General features: G+C 35.1%; 1 protein-coding gene across 3 annotated transcripts in view; it reads right to left on the bottom strand.

Moving 5' to 3' along the window:
- HEATR1 (HEAT repeat containing 1) overlaps positions 1-14,787 on the bottom strand; it is a 49,446-nt gene that overhangs the window by 20,183 nt on the left and 14,476 nt on the right. For 2 of the 3 annotated variants that reach the window (XM_004432398.3, XM_087431915.1), the window contains exons 13-26: positions 14,494-14,589; positions 13,959-14,047; positions 12,881-13,092; positions 12,421-12,542; positions 11,656-11,847; positions 9,993-10,176; positions 9,707-9,843; positions 8,746-8,938; positions 4,483-4,652; positions 3,925-4,083; positions 2,062-2,304; positions 1,654-1,785; positions 429-532; positions 119-262 (exon numbers count right to left, since the gene is read on the bottom strand). In XM_004432398.3, the coding sequence (XP_004432455.1) occupies positions 119-262; positions 429-532; positions 1,654-1,785; positions 2,062-2,304; positions 3,925-4,083; positions 4,483-4,652; positions 8,746-8,938; positions 9,707-9,843; positions 9,993-10,176; positions 11,656-11,847; positions 12,421-12,542; positions 12,881-13,092; positions 13,959-14,047; positions 14,494-14,589 (2,177 nt within the window). The remainder of the gene's footprint in view (positions 1-118; positions 263-428; positions 533-1,653; positions 1,786-2,061; positions 2,305-3,924; positions 4,084-4,482; positions 4,653-8,745; positions 8,939-9,706; positions 9,844-9,992; positions 10,177-11,655; positions 11,848-12,420; positions 12,543-12,880; positions 13,093-13,958; positions 14,048-14,493; positions 14,590-14,787) is intronic. The other variant, XM_087431916.1, reaches the window with a different exon arrangement.

Here is a 14,787-nt window from a genome sequence, read left to right as displayed (position 1 = left end):
TTATTTTACAGGCTAGTTAAGCAAGAAGAGAATATTTTGAAAAGAGAATGTTAAATAAAGTAAGATGAGCAATCAGTAGAATCCTATTCTCTCATAGATTGAGGGCAAGTGTCATTACCTTGATAGCAGGTTAAAAAGAGTCGGTATCAATATTTGAGGACTTTTAAGTTTCTTTTTGTGCTGCAGTAATTCTAGGATGAGGGTTACTCTTTGCCAGTAAGAATCTCCAACTTCCTGAACAGATTCCAGATCTTGTGATTTTCTAGAAAACAAATAAGACAAAAATTTGGAAAAGCAAACACAATGCTAAGTAAGAATTATCATACCTGATTATGCCAAATTGATGGGTATCAAAAAATCACAACTGTTTCATAACATTCCAGGCCTAGGGAGCAACAGCATGCTCTCATTGCATTCACAGCTCTTACTTCTGCTGCATTTTTTGCCTTCTTGTTTGCTGAATTGTGCCTAAGGACTTAGTTTTATCTGGTGGCTCCAGTTCTATTCTGACTTGTTCAGCATTAACAGAAATCTGAAATATGAAGGAAAAACGGTTGATGATACAATTCCATGGGATAAAATTACAGCAGTAAAAACTGATTAAGAGATACAATGAAAACGTTTATGTTCACTTTTATGTCTCCCAACGACTTCTAGGGCCCAGCCCAATCCCCAAGGCAAACACCACTGACAATTTCTTATGTATTCTCTTGGAAATTTTCCATATACCAACAGCTGTATAAAGATTAAAAAAAAAGAAAAAAGAATACAAACAGGAGCATATTATATACATTGCTCTGTACCTTAATTTGTTCCACTTAACGTATCTTAGAAATCTAAATAAATATGGTAAAATTCTAAGAACTGCTAAATCTGGATACTAGGACTTCACCATACTATTATTTATTTTGTGAATGTGTTTTCCTAAAAAAACACAACAAAACAAAACACAGAATAACCAGGTAGGAGGCCGGCCCGGTAGCACAGTGATTAAGTGTGCACACTCCGCTGCGGCAGCCCAGGGTTCACAGGTTCAGATCCCGGGTGTGCACTGACGCACTGCTTGTCAAGTCATGCAGTGGTGGTGTCTCATATAAAGTGAAGGAAGATGGGCTCGGATGCTAGCCCAGGGCAAATCTTCCTCAGCAAAAAAAGGAGGATTGGCATTGGATGTTAGCTCAGGACTGGTCTTCCTCACACACACACAAAAAAAGGAATAACCAGGTGGTTATTTTGATGTACACCTAGGTTTCAATATACATATAAAGCAATGAGCAGATTCTCAATTCGATTATGTGTGTCATTAAACAACTATTTAAATTAAGAAGAGTAATCTGTTACCCAGTTGAACATCAAGCCACCACTCATTCCTATTCCTTGCATAAAACAGGGAGATCCCACCCAATACAAGTAAGATCCAAACTAACACATGCACCCTACCTATTTAAAACTATAATATTTCATACAATAAAAATAATGGTGAAGACTTACAATTATGATTTTGTACTTCTCTCTGACCTACTTTTCCATGATTCTTGTTAATGGTAACATCTCACTTTCTAAAAGCACTATAAAGTGGAGGATGCTTAAACATGGTGTTACTTGGAAGAAAACAAACATTAATACACAAATTACAGAAAGTTTGCAACTTACCCCTTTAAAAACACTGCTAACAGTCTGAGCACAATGTGAATTTTTGCAGTTCACCAATAAATCAAACAACATACGCAGAAGCTTCTGCTGAACTTTTTCATCTGATATAGATGCAAAAAATGGCTTTGTAATCTAGAGGTAGAAAAAAGGCAATTGAGCTCAATGAACAAACTTGAATTCCAAAAATGATCTTTATATTATTCTCTCTTACAACGCAAAATTGTTCCCAATTTTGTCAGTTAAAATGCAACTCTTTTTAATGGTCCATGTACATCATGTAGTTTTGTAAAAGGGTCAAATAGATCATATTCCTTTAAAACATGTCCAGTGCACTTATCTTCTCCAAGTAAAACATTTCCAATCTCTGAAAGCTTGAATATGCTTTAGTTTCTGAAAGAAGTCACTGACCTTTTCGAGGGCTGTAATCTGAATGGTTGGCATTCCTGTGTAAAGTTCCTTTGTTGTGTGCACAGCTTTTATAAATATATCTAGACTCTTTGGGTCCTTATGTAGAAGGGAAGCTGAATATTCATTGTATTTTCCCAGAGTGAGATGCAAAAGAATGGCCTCATCTTTCAGGACAGCTGTGGGCTCCTTCTGAATCTTTTCTAACAGTTGTTCAACCATAGGCAATAGCTGAGAAAGCACCATCTAAAATTTGGAACATTTATTAGTAAATAGTCATCTATACTGATAATGTTTTTGCTTGCCTTACAAAGACATCCAAAGATATCATGTTGGAAGACTGGGAGCTTAGCCTAGAGAGTTAATGATGACCTCTTCGACACAGGGATGGCTATTAATCCAACTAAGGCACTCAGGTCCCCTCTGATAGCACAGTCTGTAATGGTCAAAAGCTGTAAACACTTCAGAGATGAGAAGAGAAATAATCTGAGTGTCCCAAGACTTTCTGAAAACAGGAAATACAAAGTAAACTAAAGTTTTAGACTACAAAAACAAATTTTAGCTTTTCTAAAATACTGCACACTTCCCCAAACAATGTTTCCATCTTGGTATAATTAACATTAATTCAAATTATGTATGTGAAGTCTTTAATAACAAACCAGGAGCTGGCAAATTATGGCTTGCGGGCCAAATCCAGAGGACCATCTGTTTTTGTAAACTTTGTTTACTGAAACAGCCATGCTCGTTCGTTTACATACTGTCTACGGTTGCTTTCACAATGACAGCAGAGTTGAGCAGTGGCAACAGAGACTGTATGGCCCACAGAGGCTAACATATTTACTATTTGGTCCTTTATGAAACAAGACCATCAACTCCTAGTTTAAACTATACCAGGTACAACGCAGAGTTGATAAAGGCCATCTGCTTGCTTGCACCAGGAAAATAAAATCAAATGGTTTTTACTCCACTTTACCCCTCTTTTAGTTCAAGTTGCAGTCAGTCCAAGACTGGTGACGGACACAGGCATTTGTGGAAGGCTAAGATGAGGAACTTTTTCTCTGCTCATCAGCACATACCATCATATAAACAAGGGTTTCATAACCTCTTTCTTTTGTATCATAAGCTTCCTTGATAACCTAATGAAAGCTATGGATTTTCCCCAGAAAAATGTACAACCACATACATTTTAAAAATGAGCAAATAGGGGCCGGCCCGGTGGTACAAGTGGTTAAGTGCGCACGATACGCTTCGGTGGCCCGGGGTTCGCTGGTTCAGATCCTGGGCGTGCACCGACGCACTGCTTGTTAAGCCATGCTGTGGCAGCGGCCCATATAAAGTAGAGGAAGATGGGCATGGATGTTAGCTCAGGGCCAATCTTCCTCAAGAAAAAAGGGGAGGATTGGCATCAGATGTTAGCTCAGGGCTAGTCCCCCTCACAAAAAAATAAATAAAATAAAAATATTAAAAAAAATAAAAATTAAAAATGAGCAAATGATTTGGAATGTTTATAGACTCTTATGTCCAAATATATTACCTTGTGGAGAATTTTTACCTAAAGAATAGACACAAAACAACAGTTCTTTCAGCTGTGCACTTCAGTGTTTTTCCCCACGTGACTTTTAAATTCACTTAAAACCAAGTCAATGATTAGACAGGGATAACACACAATTTTCAAATGGAAAGAAACTCACCAATATTTGCTTTTTGTACCCTGTATCTTTTTCTCCACCCCAACTCTTCCACCTCCCAAATTAATAAGAAAATTTTCACTTCTGAGTACATATATGTAACTCCTGCAAATGTCTTCCTTACAACAATCTTTAGTAACATCACATGAAATGTACAATCCACTCAAATTGCATATACCTCACTGTTGACTTCCTGAAGTACTTTCATCAAATCTTTTGCAATATAAGATGGGCAACTATATACACAATAAAGTAGGTTTTTCAAAGTTTCAGACAACTTCTGATGAGATTTCAGTTTCTTTTCTCTCTGTAGTTCCTCAAATAAAGTAGCCAAATCCTAAGACACCAAAAAGAAAATTGGATAAAAAAGGATTAAGGAACCACAAACGTTACATGTACTAATTATGGATGATTCTTTCCCAAACGATGTGACATTGCTTATAATTTTTCATTTCCCCTTGAAACCTTAATAGGAAAGATTATTAATATCTCTCAGTTAGCTTACTATCAAAAGCCAAAAACTGCTCTTTTAGCCAATGAAAGGATAGCAGAATGGAAATATGGTATTGCTATCTTTTTAAAATGAGGGGAGAAAGATTTGCAGATATTGACATATCAGTTTCTAAATTCAATGACTTAAGATCAAAAATCCCTGCAAAGCAAAACGTCAAGAAAAGAGAAAACTGTTCACGTGTATACACGTACACGCTCAAATCTTCCTTGCTAATGAGTTTACCTGAACAACGTAGGTGGCATCTGAGGTGATTTCCTCTGCTTTAGGAACCAAATGATCTATTATCAGATGAAACTGGGACGCCACGCCACTGAGGGCATGCAGACAGTGAACGGCAGCCCTACGTACTTCTTTTACGGGGCTTCCCAAATTAACGAGTAGAGACGTTACCACTAAAACCAAAGGGAAAAAAATTTAAGTAACAATTTTAAAAACTGAACCATTCAGTACAAAATTTAAAGACTACCAGAGGGTAAAAGATGAAAAGTTTTCCTCCCAACTCAAACTCCCTCTCCAAAGACCATTCACTGTGTAATTATTTGTTTACAATACTAGAAAAATGTTAGACATACACGAGTACATTCTTTCGAAAATACTCAAAAGAGAGCATAGTACATATACCCTGTTCTGCACCAACTGCTATCACATCTCAATGTATCTGGAAGTGTTTTCCATATAAATACATACACATCTAACTTAAATCATCCTTTTAAGATCGTACAGCTCTCCGTTGTATTTTCCATATTTTTAAACCAGTACCTTACTGGTGCAAGTTTAGGTTGTTTCTAGTCTTTGGTATTAAAACTGCTGCAACAAACACACCTATACAGAAGTATGGAGAAGAAATAACCCCTTTGTGCATCATGCTTTACAAGCATTTTGTCCTGAATTGATGTTTGCTTTTACTTTTTGATGCAGAAATTTTATAGTCAAATTTTTCTTTTAGTTTTTTATGTTGCTTAGAAAGGCCCTCCCCACTCTAAGTGAATTTAAAAGTATGTACCTCTATGTTCAGAGAGAGCATATGTACTCCATGTTTTCTTCTAATACTAGAGCTAAGTCATTTTTATGTGAAATTGTTTAGTTCACATGAAATTTCTGTCAAGGAATGAGGTTGGAGTCAAACTTTCTAATGTTTCCAAATCGCTAACGAGATGTTCTATTTAATAATCCACCTAAGAATCTCACAGATCTGGGATGCCAGCTTTGTTATTCACACATTCCATCAGTATTTGAAACTCATCTACTTCTGCCAACTAGTACTTCTAGAACCATTTTCAGTAACAGTGATGAATTTTACAGGAATGCTTTTGTCTCCCCAATTATGCAGTGAAAATACTAGCTTTTGATTTGAGAAGTATTTTCATTACATTACTCTCATTTTGCTGTCAATTACGAATAATTACTGATTTTTATCTAATGCCTTTTCAGATTTTTGCACATGATCATATAGGTTTTCTCCTTCAACACTCATATGGCCAATTATGTTAACAGAGTCCCTTATTTTGAACCAATTTTGTATTGTTGGAATGAACTTTATCTGGGTAAATGTTTGGTTTTTCCAATATGCTGTTGGACTCTATTTGCAAATATTTAGGATTTTTGCATTATTATTCAAAGCCAAGATGGCCAATATTTTTGTTTTTGTCTGCAAGCATTGTCAATATTCAGTGTTATGCTGGTTCTAGACAAAGAATCTGGAAGCTCTCCTTCATTCTATGCCCTGCCCAGTTCAACAGCATCAAAACAACCTACTTCAAAGATCTGGCAGAATGCATCTGTGAGATCAACTGAATCACGGTTTTTCTTTTAAAAAAGTCCCTGGGATAAAGAGATATATAAATTCCTTTTATGGTAATTATTTAAGCTTTATTCCATGCTATATTTAGTGCAAATTTTGGTGATTTTTATTTTGCTATAAATGATTCATTCCACATATTCCACTTCTGGAATGCTAAGGAAGAACCTGACAAGCTCTCAAACTTTTCTGAGAAGGTCATATGAAAGCTGGAAATCCTTCCTGGTCTCCATAACATTAACTTATAAAATAAAGTCAGAAATGAACAGCTGGAAAGTTGAATTCACACCAAGGCCAGCTTTAGGCCAAGATACCTATTTGCTAAAATTTCCTGTATAGTGGAGCAAAGCTTCCAAGAAAATCTAAATTCAAAAACAAATTCCAAGTACAAACTACCTTGTTCAAGTAAGGTAATGGAACTCAAGACAAGTCAAAGTTACATTGTTTAAGCAATCAGCTTTTAGGGGAATGTTCTTCCACTAAAAAATCTATGTGGGGGTCAGCCCGGTGGCGCCAGCAGTTAACTGCACGCGCTCCGCTGCGGCGGCCCGGGATTCGCCAGTTCAGATCCCGGGCGCGCACCAACGCACTGCTTGTCAAGCCACGCTGTGGCGGCGTCCCATATAAAGTGGAGGAAGATGGGCACGGATATTAGCCCAGGGTCAGTCTTCCTCAGCAAAAAAAGAGGACTGGCAGATGTTAGCACAAGGCTGATCTCACAAAAAAAAAAAAAAAAAAAATCTATGTGACTTAATTCTCCCAACTAATTTTATTTAGATTTAAAATAGCATATTTTGCATAAAAAATTGAAAAAAATACTTGAGTTTTGCTTTTAAACATGCAAATAAATTTACTATATTGATCAGGCATAACAAACCAAAAGCAGCCTCCATCTTACAAATGATGTTAAATGTTTATTCACTTAACAAAAGTTTCCTATATTCAAGACTGAGCTGGAATACATATCTGCACATAAAGTAATAAACGGTGGTTAGAGTCCCAAGCCACTGACAAAACCTCAATTCATATACTGTATTATTATAATATTGCAATACCTTTTTCTTTTGAACAGATAGAATTTTTTGTAAATATATTAAAACAATTACCAACCAACACTTCCTAGACTCCTCAGGGACAAGGTATGGCTACCAGCTCACTGTGGACTTAAAGAGGAGAGCACTGAGGACAGGGGCAATGACCAAGTGGCCTTCTACTTGAGGCCCTCTGGGCCTCTAGTATATGGTCCTTGAGCCTCCAGGTAGAACAAGGTGCATCTCTCCTGTTTTCAGTGGAATACTGTGACATGTCTAAGCAGCACAAATGAAAAAGTACTTTAAAAAGGGGGAGGTGACAGATGACAAGGCAGCAGGAGTTGGCAGGGAGCTTGTCTTGCAACAATACCAGAGGAAAAGTTAGGTCCTTTGGTTCTCCTATTTATAGACAAAGAGACATATATTCCTCAGGGGCCACTATCTTTAATGCCAAAGCATAGTAGACATTTCATACCTAATTAGAAAATCAAAATAATTATGATCTCTAAATAAATAAATAAAAACTTTCTGAAAACTCACAAGTTTAACACTAGATAACCACTTTAACAAATTATGCTATCTCCATACAATAGAATGCTTTGCAGACATTTTAAAAAAGATAAATTTCTATATTTATTTATCAAAATGCATATAACACATTAATTGAAAAATTAAAGTTAAAAAACTGTACAAGAAGTTCTCATCCAAAAGAAAAACTGAAAAAAACCTTCTAAAAAGTAAATCCACCTAAAACAGGGACTGTAATTTTATAGGAAGTAGTAGAGAAATACTTACATTTATGGGATTTTATTTTGTAAGTAAAACTTGAAATTAGATATCTACTTTACCTTATATTTAACAAAATTTTGGTTACAATTGTAATTATGTGCCCTTTCAAGGAGGTAATAAAAGATAAACATTGAAAAATTGTTCTGGGAAAAGTGTATGATCATTCACTTTGCAATTCTGGAATTGAAAAAAATGATCAAGAACATCTGCAAATTTCCCAAGGGCCACTCTTATTTCTATGATACTAAAATCATTCCATGATCCTCATCAACTTTCTCATTTTCAATCACTATATGGTCTAATTCTGCCAGATCCTCTTATCTGTCAAAAGCTTTGTAAGTCAATCCACTTTTCAATATCACATTCATTGACTTCATGAAATTCTGCATCTCTTGCAAAATTTGCAATTTTACTTTATAAAAAATATAAATTTTATTTTTGACTATTTCATTAGTAAGTGCCCAACCTGAAAATGACTCATATCTGATAAAAAAGAGATAAATCCAGGAGAGTTGAGTGGAGACCTATTTTGTAAGTAGTCAGTTGCATACTGAATTGTACTATGATGGTTTGGCTTCCCTGTATAACCCTGTAACTCTTGAGGCTCAGAAAATGAATAGTTGGATATTAAAAACCCATGACTAATCATCTGCTATTTCTATGATTTGTTTTGGTGAGACTTTGCAAATGACCTTCATAACTTAAAAGCAATACTTAGAAGTAACCAGAAATAATTGAGAGAGCGACAGAGCGCTATTTCAAAAAAAATTAAAAAAAAATTCTCCAAACTACAACCTTCATATACTACGTATAGAGAAGGCATTAACAGTTGGTCATGACAGAACATAACAATGCCATTTGCAATACCTGGAGAAGATATGGATGCCAGTTTGTGTTTACACTGTGCCTTCTGAGAAGAGAGCATCGCACACCCTATATAAAGAGCTTGAGTCTGCAGCACTGTTCCCACGCTGCAGTTAAGTGGATTTGAAAGGCTAGAACCGTAGGTCCATAAAACAGAAAAGAACTTGAATAACTGAAAGACATCTTCTAGGTGTACCTAAATTGAAAAAAAAAGACAGTGAAGTTTAATTTTCACTCATATAAAGTGGTTCCAAATCCTCTTTTCACTAGTACAATTACAGAAAACAATTTAATGCAATGTTTTGCTTTGTCTAGTCACTTAAAATTATTCTACATTTGGTATTTTAACCAATTGAGAAGGACGTAAATGAATCCAGAGGACTGATATTCAGAGGACTCGCTATAATACTGCACTTGAACACATTTAACAAAAAAAAATGATGACACTAAGCAGAAAACCAAGACAAGAGTGATGTCGGGGAAGCCTGATTAAGAAAGTACTTCAAAGATGAAGTGAGCAATGTCAACTGTGTTAAATGCTGCTGAGAGAGCAAGTAAGACAAGAACAAAGAACCTGCCACTGGACCTGGCAACATGGAGGTCACTGGTGCTGTGATGAAATTTCTTAACTGAGTGACTTTGCATATGCTAACTCACCTCTCTAAACATCAGTTTCTCATTGGTAATGGCATCAATCAACCAAACAGACTGACTGGGCTGTTGTGATTATTAAATACATTAATATGCCTAACACATTAGTAGGCATGCAGTAACGTTAGCCTCTGTCCAACTTCCTGATTAGTGTCATGATTACAGTACTGCTTTATATGGCCTGTATTTATCATCACATACTCTTCACTATTTAAAAGTCTACTTTTGTTTTCATTAAAAATTGTTATTACAAAAATAATCTGCAATATCTTCTGAAAGACAAGAGCATGCCTGAAAAACATGAGCTTAGTACCTTTATGAAAAGTTTCATCAGAACTCTGAAATGAACGGCATCAGCACCACTGAGTATCAGCTCAAAGAGCCCAATAAGCAAGTGCAGATAGTCTCTGCTGTCTTCTTTCAGTTGTTCAGGGTTCCACCAAATGTCATCTACGTGGACATGAAGAGAAAGAGAAACGATGCATAAACTTACATGGACACACTGCTAGGAACTTTTCACTCAAGACAAAAAACAGTCGTGAAGTCAATAACTCAGTTTTCCAAAATATCACATTCATGAGATTCAGATCTTGTCCTACCTTTAGGAAAAGATTTAGGAGCCTTTAGTGCATGAATAAAATTCTTCAGTGAAAAGACAAGCAAAACGGAGTCCTCCACAGCAACCCTCTGGGCAGTGTTGAGCTGTTCTACGTAACGTTCCCACAGCTCCACTGGTATCCCTCTGTCCATCATCAGCTCAAAATGCCATTCTGAGGGGATCTCCTGAAACGGTAAAGGAATCAAAAACAGTACAAATTGAAAGGGGTTCTGCACATGGGTTATATAGGTGGACTTCGATGGATGTACGACTGCGTAATATGCAAAATTTTGTCTATATGCGCATTTAGGTGGGGAGAGGATTAATCAGATTTTTAAAGAGGTCTAACCATCACTATTCACAAGAAAAGATGTAAGTTAACCATGGCTTCATTTTATCTACGTTTTCTTAAAACATCATCCCTAAAAACAAACGTTATTCATATAAATTGTGTTTATTAAATGGCACGTTTCTAAACAGAAAGATAAGGAGTTGCATTTCCAAAAGACCTTCAAAGAGACTTTCCTCATTTCACATTTTTTACTGCTAATCTGAAGAAGGTACATGATAAAATCTCCAAACTTGCAGATGATTCTAAACAAGTAGCAAAATGTTAAGGTGTTTAGAAATAATACTCCAAATGCCAAAAGGAAGCATGAGAAAAGGTTCAGGAAAATGACAAATGAGACTCCGTACAGGCGAGTAATAACTTGGAAGGAAAATAATCCAAAGCCAGACTTATAATGTCTTTATAGTGAGGGCTTTCACTGGCTCAATACGCTGCTACAGCTGAAAAGATGCTTGTGACTCTCAGAAAGGGTATTCAACATAAAACAATGTTATCTAGGTATATATAAAATACTATCCGTCCACATCGGGAACAAATACATTTCACATGTTATCACACGACAAAAGATAATATAGAATGAAATTAAAAAGACCCTATCTGGGCTACTTTTTAGAATTTGAAGATTCACTCTTTTTAAGTTTACATAATTTTAGCTAACAACGGCTATGACCAGAACTTACAAAATAGTGTGGGTATATGTAAATGTGAAAAAGATGTGATTTGTTTATTAGCAAATCCTATAATGAACAGTCCTCTGAAGTTTGGAGGACAAATAAAAACAAAATACTATCCCATATGGCAACTATTAAAAGAAATAATCTTATTACCTTAAGATGTGGTACTAGGTTAAAAAAACAAACAACTGAAACGTTCCTTAGTAACACTGTCAGAGACAACAGTAGGCTGGCAAAATCCAAATCTAATGTAATATTAAAATAATACAAAAGATCTATTTTTAGTAGACAGTAGAATAAAGTAATATTTTGTTCAAGCACTAATATATTAGCGAATTCTTCATCACAAGAGATAGTTAAGTATAACTTGGAAAATTACCCAATAAAGATGATACAGGGGAGAGTCAACCATCAGATACAAAACATTACAACACTGAAATTCTATGATTCAATTACATTTTCTGCAAAAGGAAGAGAGCACCGAATTCACTATCTACTGCTACCCAAGGCTGCTTCACATTACATCTCTAGTATCCAAAGACTCAGCATTTCAGCCTCCAATTTTCAGTTATGCTGTGATTAACAGGCCAGGCTGTCACTTTACTCAATGTTCAACTTTCCAGACACTTTGCACTCCTTACCACTGCAGTAATGACACTTTCAAGCTTCTTTATTTTTTTCTGCAACAAATTGAAGACTCTTATTGCAAATGGAAAGTGAGTTTCTTTCAAAGATGAACAGCAAGAGACAAGCACAGCCATGATCACGTGAAAAGTTACTTTCTGCTTCAGGGTAAAGCACTCCTTTTCTCCAACGCTTATTAAATCCTCCACCTTGAAAAATAAACATACTCCGTTGCTGGCAGCTCTTGGTTTGCATAAAACAATTTTCTCTACTTTAGGCCTATCTAGGTATTATGTGTTTTACATTTAAAGTGAGATGACAACTATAAAGCCTTAAAAAAGTAGTAAGCACTGATTTCTAACTAATTATGAACATAAATAATTTCAAAAATTATAATGAACATAATTGCACTTGCCAATTGGATAAATGTTTTAAAATTATACACCTAATACCATCACAAAGGTTTATTTACTAAGGCAACAGAAATTTTCTTCTCTTTTAGATTATATTTTGCTATCTGAACAAAAAATGACTTGAAGGTGAAAAAGTACACATTCTTACTCGTCCAATATACAACCACAAGGAAGAAAAATTACATAAAATGTTAAAGATTGCAAACAATCTGCAGAATCTACTAAACAACACTACCCATGTTGAAAGTAAAACAAAGTAGTCAAGAATGCAAAAGTTACTTAAAAAAAGAATCTAGCAAAGCAAACACTGAATATCTACTAAGATTATGAGAAGGAAATCTAGGGGGTGGACTTCAACAGCATACCTACCATCTTTAACATTGAAGAAGGATCTCCAGAATTTATATTTTCAGCCAGCACCTCAATCATCTTTTGATTTGCTACACCAATTAGCTTTCCTGACTTTGTGCTTTTAATCACATTTTCAAGAGCTGTTGGAGAAAAAAAAGAATTGAACATCAGAGGCCCCTTATGTCACCAACATTCACCTAAAGAATCACGGAGAGTCAGGAATTCAGGTAAAAATTTTACAGTTTTCCTATGGTTTGCTTTTTATTTTTCCTTTTATCAAATTCTGAATCTGTCAATGGGTTAGCTTCCTTTTTACTGCATAATTTTTATCTTAGCAAAATATTTTTAAAAATTTTGCTGGCATATAACATGACAAACATGATTTCAAATAACAATTACAGCCAATTTTAAATTGTAGTTATCTTCTTTTTAAAGTGTTACCTGTTCACTTTTTCTAAAAAACAACTGAATTTCTTACCTTCTTTCCAGCCTCTTAATATAGGGTGCAGAGAGCAAATTCCTGATTTTGATAAATATACAGCGATTTTCGTCTCAGCAGATTCCATATCATCGTTGTCGATGATCATGAATGGCAGCAGATGCAATACCACCTGATTTGACAACTGCTCGTTTTCACTCAGTATCTCTTCTTTAATTAGTATGTCTGCTACTATCTCAAGTACCCTGTACCTAAAAGATATGTAAGCACATCTGGTTGAGAGACACACTAGAGACATCAACTGAACAAAAAATCATCATTACGTTATGTCAGCTCAACTGACATTATCCTGGTCCCCTTACCAAACACGTTATTCAGAGACACCAAAACATTACTTAAAATCCATGCTAATAAAGGAGTTATTTGGGACAGTAATTTTAAACTAACTCTGTCAAATCTTTTTTTCTAAGAAATCATTAGGTTAACTAGAACATAAAACATGTATCACACTATACGTCTCAACTCCACTAGAAGTCAGATTCACTCATAAGTTCAAAAAATATTATCTGAACACATAATATGTGCTAAGAACTAAATATGATAGATACAAAAATCTGTAAGACACACTCTCATCCTCTAAGCTTAGTCCATGCAAAAAGCTTAGATGCCAAAAATGAAATAAACAGAACTCATCAAACACTACAAAAGGTAGCACGTGCCTCTGAGCTTATTTTTGCTTACTATGTTTGTATTTATTTTTAATTATAAAGTAATATCCTTGTAAAAAAAAAGTGAAACTAAGATTATATAAAGTAGAAAATTAAAGCTCCTTCCCATTCTATTTTCCAGATGTCAGTATTATATCATACATTATATCATTTTTTCCATTTTATTAAGAAAAATTTCAAACACAGAGAATAGTATAATGAACCCATACAAACCCAAATTAATTTTTTATAGTGCAAGAATGTTAGATTAAGATCCATTCTACTCCCATGTCCAAAGGATCACATAACTAAATTGTAAGTTGCAAAAATGTAGAGAAAAAGAAAATCAAAGTGAACTTGATATAAGAATTCATCAATTCAGAATAGTATGAGGAGAAATGAACACATACCATCCCCTATTATTTGAAAGTTCTGCTCTTCGAAAGAGATTCAGAAGATTTGAAACGGTCACTTCTGAACTAAAGTGTTGCTTGAAAATCTAAAGAGGAAGAAAATATCCATGAGAAAATTTTTACTTGCTTCAAATACATATTGTGCTTGTTAAACGAACTTTTAAAAACAATGAATTATAAAGAATTACTCTTCCAAGAATCCTAGTATAATTTCAAAGTTTTGAGAGCAGTTTCTCAAAAGTGGCATTCATGAGCCAATTTTCCACAATCCCAAGGTATTTATTTACTATTAATAAAAATTCAGAAAAGCACTTTTCCTTTTTGAAGAACTTCCATATGTATAAAATTGTGTGGTCTAATTACTCCCACGAGCTTTCCCCACCTAGGCTTAAGTCTGTGCTCTCAAGAGAACAAATTTCCAATGGAAGAATAATTTCCAAATATATTCCTGCTTAAAGCAAAGAATCGTGAGAAAGGAAAGAAAATATTTACAAACAAAATGTGCCCTTCAAAGAACAACAAATTCACTCACCTGAAAAGCACTTATAGCCGACAAAACAACGTCTATATTATCATCACCTAATCGGGTTAAAACAGCTTCTTTTATGAAAGACTCATCGATACTCTCCTGAGCAATAGAAAAAAATATTAATTTAGTTGTTGCTAAAACCTCTTAAGACTTTACACCAGAAAGGAAGCATGGTTTTGTGAAAAGCACTCTAGAATATTCGTCAAGGAACACACGCTCCGCCCTGGATGTGAATTCAAACACTAGGCAAACTTCCATTTAACTAGATAATCTCTAAAGGTCCTTTTTAGATGAATA

This window comes from Ceratotherium simum, chromosome 6, assembly GCF_057802395.1.
Source record: "Ceratotherium simum simum isolate JZ-2026a chromosome 6, ASM5780239v1, whole genome shotgun sequence".
Taxonomy (NCBI): Eukaryota; Metazoa; Chordata; class Mammalia; order Perissodactyla; family Rhinocerotidae; genus Ceratotherium; species Ceratotherium simum.
This window is presented reverse-complemented; position numbering and strand designations above follow the sequence as displayed.